The 8,497-nt window shown below is 35.7% G+C and overlaps 1 protein-coding gene across 3 annotated transcripts in view; it reads left to right on the plus strand.

Annotated features, from left to right (window-relative positions):
• Nucleotides 1–1,240: 1,240 nt before the first annotated feature.
• Nucleotides 1,241–8,497, plus strand: part of LOC21411557 (B3 domain-containing transcription repressor VAL1) — a 12,292-nt gene continuing 5,035 nt past the window's right edge. Inside the window, exons 1-6 of one of the 3 annotated variants that reach the window (XM_024169140.1) lie at nt 1,241–1,447; nt 1,949–2,444; nt 2,637–2,736; nt 3,394–3,568; nt 4,023–4,103; nt 4,221–4,327. In XM_024169140.1, coding sequence (XP_024024908.1) covers nt 1,438–1,447; nt 1,949–2,444; nt 2,637–2,736; nt 3,394–3,568; nt 4,023–4,102 — 861 coding nt within the window. In that variant the 5' untranslated portion in view covers nt 1,241–1,437 and the 3' untranslated portion in view covers nt 4,103; nt 4,221–4,327. Of the gene's footprint in view, nt 1,448–1,948; nt 2,445–2,636; nt 2,737–3,393; nt 3,569–4,022; nt 4,104–4,220; nt 4,342–8,497 lie in introns of those variants that run through there. The other 2 variants (XM_024169141.1, XM_024169142.1) reach the window with 2 other exon arrangements.

Genomic DNA, 8,497 nt, shown 5'->3' on the forward strand with positions numbered 1-8,497 from the left:
TTTGATTCTCTACGACTCAACGCCTATTTCATTCTATGTTTGCTCTCTGTAGTATATAAATATAAGATAAAGGCTTTGCTTGCTCTTAGCCATCTTGCTAAGGAAGGGCGGCTAGGTCTAGTCTAGTTTTCTCATCTTCTTTAAGCCTCTCACTTCTTAATCTTAAGATTTCACATTTTGGAAGGCTACGGCCTTGCATACTTTCATCGAATCTTGAATATTGATTGGTGCCAGGAGAGGAACCTTTCAATTTGATTCCTTTGGATGCGGGGAAGATCAAGGTATGGAAATAAGACAACCTTAAGATTTTAAATTTTGGAAGGCGACTGCCTTTCATATTTCATCAAATCTTGAATAGAGAGAGGGCATTCCTTTTGGTGCGAAGAGGGGTGAAGGCATGGAAATAAAAGAATGAAAAAGTCAATGGTCAGATGCTTTGTGCCATGTCACCAAGGCGGTAACATTTACCATCAAAGGATTCCTACATTCATTTTTATGTATTGCAAAATTTTGATTATGACTCCGCTTGCTCAGTAGCTGTATCTCATTGAATATTTTACCAATTCCATGGTTTTTATTATCTTTCATAATCAAAACTTCAATGCTTTAATGGATAAAATAGGACACAAGAGTACATCTACAAATATATTTATTTTGATCTGTATTTTTTATAAATTTTCATTGCATCTGTTCATTTTATTATATTCTTAATTTATTATGAATTTTAGGTTTTTGTTTTGATTTTTCTGTACAATTTGACCTATTTATTATTGTTTATTAGGATTCTGACTGTATCTATACATTATATTTTATATATATCTGTGTATTTGAGTATCTTCTTACAACCTTTTTGAGTTTCCTGGTTATCTGCTTTGTATCACTTTTGTCATTTAGTTATTATTTTTTAATATAATTTTTTCTTTGTTGCACAAAAGCAAAGTGTATAAGCTTTAAGCTCTTTAGGATCCTTTAAATATCATCATTCTAGTCGAGTCAAAGCACCTAGCGGAACTTGATCACTTAACCTGGATAACAAGATAACAACTAAGGTGTCAATTACATTCGAAAGTAATTATAATTGTTTAGAGTTATTAGTGGTATAGACAACTAATGGTATTAAAAGTGGCAGCATAATGATTCAGTATCTTCAGAGTTCAACATCCAGATTTGCATTAACGTATTCGTTTTCCTATTAGAAAGGAAACTATTCATTCAACATTAATTCATTTCTCTAGTCATTTCTTATTCTTTTTTAGTCTGTGACTACTTTATAGTAAATTTAGCTCATACAATATTAACGTACAATTAGTTGGAAATTATTGTATATCAGGTAGCAAATCAATATTGGTTCTTCACAAGTACTACCTCAGAGTTTTCTCGGGATTTGTCGATTTGAGGAATTCCACAGAAGCTGAACGCCCTGTTGACTCTGGCAAAATGATATTTGGTTAGTATTTCACTTAGCGATCTTCAATCTGTGTTTATATTGGATAATTCTCCCATTAAAAAGTGGTTTTCTAAAGGGAAAGTGCATTTTCTTAAAATTGAAAATACAAGGGTAGAAGAGGAGTATGAAGTAGAAGGAAAATTTTGGTAAGAGATGTATTGAAAATTACAGTCTTTGCTTTTTGTCAAATTGCTTTATTTAATCTATTAACGGCCTCAAAAGATAAACGTATTCAAAATTTGCTAGGTTGTTGTACTCTTCTGTCAGATAACAAGAAACCAAGAAGAGAGTTTGTTAATCTATCATTCAACATTCTTCTCCTAACCGGCCCCAATGAAGACTTATTTTGGTTCTGTAGTACTGTCTTAATTATTGACTCTTTTTTTTTTTTTTTTTCCATTTAGTAGAAGTCATTTCTAAGTCTAGACAAGTATTACAGGAATAAGGGTATCATCAGATTCTTCCATTAATTGTTGCCTAATAAGACAACTTATATTACAGGAGTAAGGTTATCATCTAATTCTTCCATTCCCCGTCTGTTGCCTAATGAGACAACTCATCAGCCTGTTTCTATTGGACCATCATCTCATGCACAATCCCCTGTGGCTCAGCTTGGAGAACAGAATAAAAGTTCACTTAATGGAGCAGATACAACAACTGACAAACAAGCATCTGTTTCATCTGTTTTGTCTGGGCCACCTTCTCAACAACAATCTCCTTCGGCTCATTTTAAAGAGCAAAATGGAAATTCGCCGAATGGAGCGGGAACACTAGGGGACCCTTTTCTAGCCAATCAAACATCTCTCGAGTCTAATGTCCCAAGAATGCCATCTCAAATACCATCTTCTGCGCCTCAGTTAGAAGAGCAGAATAGAAATTCACTAAATGGTGCACAAACACCAGTCGACCCTTTTGTTGGCAATCAAACATCTCAAGGGGAAACCTCAGAAAATTTGCCCGAGATAACTGATTCCGAGCTGCCAAAAACTCCCGGAGAGTATCCTCTTTATTGTCCGTTTTAATGTACTTTTCCTTAAATGTTTAAAGAAGGAATTCAATAGATGTTATGCCTACTTTTATTCGTGGTTTTTGTTTATATTTGATTTCACTTCCAATAGAAGACTGTCATAGTATGAAATCTTGTGGAAGCTCTTATCTGACTTGGAATGGATACCTTGACTTATCTAAGCTCAAATTCCTTTTTGGTTCTTCTATTTGAGAAGTTTTTAAGTGCTAGTGATGCTGATCGCAAGTTAGCACGTCTGGTGCTGCCTAAGCTATGTGCAGAGGTGAGTCCAAGGACGCAAATTTAAGATTTCAAATCGTTTATAATTTACTTAAATTTTATTTGTACTGAAAGATAATTATTCTTGATGTTTTGGTCTATGCTACTGCAACATGATGATTAACTTTTGCTGTCCAACAAAGACTTTGCTATCTTATTTCAAAAGATGAATGCATCATACCCTGTGTTACTTCTCATCATTGCATTCCTGTCTCGACCATTTCTTTGGTTTTGCATTGCTTTTATCTGCATAGTAAGCAATTTTATTCATTGCCATTCTTGGAACATTTCAGAATTGTTCTCTAATTCTATAAAGTATGGTAAAACATATTTGAGGTTGAAAAAAAAACTTTAACTATTAAGTCATACCAGTTATTTTCTTGATTTATAGAGATCAAAACACTCTTTATCATGCATATCACAAGTAAATTATGAACCTTTTAACATTATGAGGCAGACAGTTTTTTTTAAACAATATTCCTCCTCAAAAGAACGAGGGAAGTGAAAATAAGATTACTCCCTTAAAATCTTTTTGTAATTCTTCCATTGAGTAATAACTGCAGAATATATCATTTTGTTTTTCCCAGTGAAGGTTTGGAAATCAACTGTATATTTCTATTTAGACTGGAAATTTGTTAATTAAGTACCCATAATGAAGTAGGTCTATTTTCTGTTTACTCCCGATGGACAACGATTCCCCATTGAAGTCCAGGATACAACAGGCAAGGACTGGAAATTTTACTTCCGTGTTTGGAGAAATGGTCACGGCAGGATGTATGTACTTGAAGGACTAAGGAAATACATGGCCTTAATGGACTGGAAAGCTGGTGACAAAGGTAATTACGTACCTCATCATACAACTAAGCTTGGGAATCCATATAGCTTTTAGTTGATTGTTTTCTAATCATCTTTTGTTAACTTTTTCTGTAGCCTACCTCGGGCTAAACTCAACTAGTAATTTTTGTATGACTGCACGGTGTATATAACTGAATTTTCTGCTTCTTTTACACTCATAGCAATTTATAGTTGAATTTTCTTCTGATTCGATTCAATTTTTTGAGTGACGCTAGAGTCACTTGAGTTCTTCCGTTTTCTCAACAGTGTCAGCGATACTATAGTTATTTCATATTATCGATGATATGACCTCAACATCACTTGAGTTCTTTCCGCATAAATATTGCTTTACTCTTTCTTCCTGAAGACATCTTCATGTCTTAAATGAGCTATAATTCCTATTCATGAACATATGGTATTCTAGTTTTTTGACCAAGAATTTTTGCATCTTTTCAGTAGCATTTTATCACATGGGATCAGAAGGAAAGTATGTTATTGAAACTAAAAAAGTTTCAAGAGATTCAGGCACCTGTTGAGGTACATTGCCATAATGGTGATCTGCATTTGCATTTGGGTCTTGAAAATCTGCTTAACACTAGGACTCTTTTTGCATTAAGATTACTTCACTATCCTTAATTTTATGCTTTATTCCAGATGTCATACCTATGTCCCAAAACAAGTTATTAAATTCTTGGGCCATGTAGCCTGTGCTTCCTTGGATGCTGTGGAGGTTTGTTATACACATTCTGCAACCAATCAAGGTCCCAGTGGTGACGAAAACCAATCTTTGTATTTACTAGACTTTTTTTTTTCTTCTTTCTTTACAAGACTTTCAGAGTTTGGAAGGCACAATAAGTTTGACATTAAGTAATTTTCTAGTTTCTTCCGTAAAGAAAACTTAATTTTGTTATTCCAGTAGCATAGTAATATGAACATACAAGATAAAGGGAGAAATGAACAGCAACAGAAAGGCAACTAAGTATTTTGAGGTAGTTTAAATTAATGCATAACTTGCATATATGAAGAGTCCATTTTCATATTATTTTGATTAGTGGATCGTCAGGTTATGCTCTTTACTGTGATGGTGGAATTACTGCTCAGAAACTCATGGGACCTTATAGTTCTTACAACGTAGTTGTTGTAGTACAAAACCTCAGTTAGGCTTGAAAACATATATGGTTAGGATTGCTGGGTTATTAATAGTTTTCTGATCGCACATCATCATGGTCTGCAAATTATGGTTCATTGTTCAACGGGAACTTGAAGCATGTTTTTCAATAGTTAATTATCTTAGATCAGACGACAGGTGACACTAAGGTGAATTTGTAGATGATAAAAGAAATCTTATTGAGGAATCACAAAATGTTTTTTTTACTTTTTACGTTAAGCTTTCATGACTATAAGTTATAGATAAGGCGAACTCTAGTGTGGGCTAAAAGATGACTAATTAAACCCTTCGTCAAAATAACAATTGTCGGCACTAGATATTGCAAAAGGAACAATTTGTTTAGCTTTATTTAGGTACATCCTACAAGTTCGTGTCATCAAACTGATGTCTCATCAGGCGCCTGAAGTATAAATTAAAAAAAATGAAAATTGTTACATTAAGAATGATCTAAAATGAGAAGTAGATCTTAGTTTTTCTTTTTCTTTTTCTTTTTTTTTTTTATATATAACACGGGATTGAACTCACAATCCCCCACTTAAACTCCACCCCATCCAAACCCCCTAATACTACTAGACCAAGAGGTCTTAGGCGACTTCATAAAGGATCCTAGTTTTTCCTTTTAAATCCATCTTTTTCTGCCCTTTTATCCCATTGAAATATCTCATGTGATGATGAAGGAATTACCAGCGCAATTTATGCGCTATTGGTATCACATCCTATGAGCAAATGTGAGAGATATGAAAGTATTATCTTTTCTGCACAATTGTGAGGTTTTACAGAGTACATATAAATACAGAAACTAAAAGACTATTCTAGGAAAGTACATAAACGCAAATCCCCCTAACTAATTACCCTTTATTCTAGTTTGACTAAATCTTCTTATTTACAGCCTATAATAAACTTCCTATTTACAGCCCTACGATTTGGTACATTTACTACCGAATATTATATTTCCAACACATCCCAACTTGCAGCTAGAGGCCATAATTTACAATGGTCAATAAACTTGCGCCTCGAGTTTGAGAGGTGCATGAGGAGATAATGGGTTGGCTAGTTGTTGGCATTGTTATCAGCATTTCTGCAAAGTGTATTTCAAATCAGAGAGTTCGTTTCATGGATTGTTTGTATGTTGTGAAGATCTTGTTTGTTACCTTATCCATTTCAGTCCCTACAAAAATTGTTTAATACTTACTAAAATGCTTGTAGACTTGGGGGGAAAGTAGGAATGAGAATCCAATAACATCACTAAACAGATGGATGATTTTCACTAATACATTCAATTATTTAAACATCCTTGCTGTTTTTCCATTCTCCTTCATATGCATCCGTATGAGGTAGCTATTATCCGAGTTTATACTAGGTTGGGAGTGTTGGTTACATGGACTAATTGAGAACAAAAAAGTCAATAGCATGTACTCATTAATCATAAAACATGAAGCACAACTACCAGATGTCCAAACGGTTAGCCCGCTTCTAGGTGAAGGAAGGATCAAGCAAATAAAAAGACAAAAGTAAAAGACAACTAGAATCTTGAAAATGTTGAGTCTCCTTAATTAATGCTTTTGACTTGCTTAAATCCAGATTGGGTTAGTGTGTGTGTGTGTATATATATATATATATATATATAGAGAGAGAGAGAGAGAGAGAGAGAGAGAGAGAGAGAGAGAGAGAGATTATTATGACTTATAGGAGAATACCGGGGACAGAAAGAGAGAATAGCTCTCTGTTTTTTCTTATTATTCCAGAAAATAGAACACATTTAAATAGAAATAGAGAATACACGGTAAAACCCTAGGATCCCACATAATCAGGGATTTTATTCTAATCTTTGATTCTTTCCTAATTTATTCAAAAATCAAATCCTAACTTCACAATCTTGATTTGCCGACACTCCCCCTCAAGTTGGTGCAAATATATCAACCATGCCCAACTTGCTCACTTGAAGTTCGAATGGCTGTCTCAACAGGCCCTTAGTCAAAACGTCTGCCACTTGCTGTGTAGTGGGTACAAATGGAGTACAAATTATTCCCTCTTCTAGCTTTTCTTTTATAAAGTGTCTATCAATCTCAACGTGTTTCGTCCTGTCATGTAGGACAGGATTGTGAGCAATACTGATTGCTGCTTTGTTGTCACAATACAGTTTCATAGGAAAACTTATTGGTCGCTTAAGTTCTTCCAAAACCTTTCTTAGCCAAAGAACCTCACACACTCCTTGAGCCATTGATCTAAATTTTGCCTCAGCGCTGCTTCTAGCGACTACACTTTGCTTCTTGCTTCTCCAAGTAACTAAATTGCCCCAAAGGAATGTACAATAGCCTGATGTTGACCTTCTGTCAGTGACCGAACCAGCCTAATCAGCATCTGTATACACCTCAATTCCTCTCTTCTCATTTTTCTTGAAGAAGAGTCCTTTCCCGGGTGTGCCTTTTAGATAACGAAGAATTCGATACACAGCTTCCAGACGTTCTTCATATGGGGAATGCATAAACTGGTTCACCATGCTCACAGCGAAAGCGATGTCGGGTCGTGTATGTGACAAGTAGATCAATCTCCCAACCAATCGTTGGTATCTCCCTGTGTCTACTGGGACGCCATCTTTTACATCTCCGAGTTTAACATTAGCTTCTATCGGAGTATCTGAAGGTTTGCAGCCACTCATTCCAGTTTCTTTCAGAAGATCTAGAATATACTTCCGCTGCGATACTACAATGCCCTTTTTCGATCTTGCCACTTCCATTCCAAGGAAGTATTTTAGCTGGCCTAGATCTTTGATTTCAAATTCCTTGGCTAGGTTCTGATTTAGTCTACTCATCTCTTCTAAATCATCTCCAGTCAGAATAATATCATCCACATAGACAATCAAGACAGACATCTTGTCTTTGGTAGACCTCTTTGTAAAGAGGGTGTGATCCGATTGTCCCTGTGTGTATCCTTGGTTCTTAACAAACTTTGTAAATCTCTCAAACCAAGCTCTGGGAGACTGTTTAAGACCATATAGAGACCTCTTTAGTTTGCACACCTTGGCTCCAAAATTCTCAATGAAGCCCGGTGGGGGTTCCATGTAGACTTCTTCCTCTAAGTCTCCATTCAAAAATGCATTCTTCACATCCAGTTGATTCAGAGGCCAATCAAGATTAGCAGCAACAGATAAGAGTACCCGAACTGTGTTTAGTTTCGCCACTGGAGAGAAAGTCTCTGAGTAGTCCACTCCATATGTTTGAGTGAAGCCTTTAGCCACCAGGCGAGCCTTGTATCTTTCCAAGGATCCATCTGAGTTGTACTTGACAGTAAAAAACCCATTTACAGCCAACAACTGTCTTCCCATCTAGTAGATCCACTTTTTCCCAAGTAGCATTCTTCTCCAGAGCTCTCATCTCCTCGAGGATTGCTTCTTTCCACTCCGGAACATTTAGAGCCTCCTGGACACTATTAGGAATAACCACACTAGACACTTGTGAAATAAAGGCACAATATGAGGGTGAAATATTTTTGTAAGACACAAAATTCGGCAATGGATGTTTTGTACAAGTCCTAACACTTTTCCTAAGAGCAATGGGAAGATCAAGTTGACTAGAATGGTTTGACTCAGAATTACCTGGAGGATTATGCTCAGGAATTATTGACGAATCATCCTGAATGTCATGATCTAACCTTTGATTAGACTCTTGGTGGTACTGTGGGATAGTGCCTCTTCTATTCTGCGCTTGATACTCCTTTGAATAAACAAGACCTTTAAACCGTTTCGCACACATCTCTGTTGTTT

Source organism: Morus notabilis, unplaced genomic scaffold (assembly GCF_000414095.1).
Source record: "Morus notabilis unplaced genomic scaffold, ASM41409v2 Scaffold285, whole genome shotgun sequence".
Classification (NCBI taxonomy): domain Eukaryota; kingdom Viridiplantae; phylum Streptophyta; class Magnoliopsida; order Rosales; family Moraceae; genus Morus; species Morus notabilis.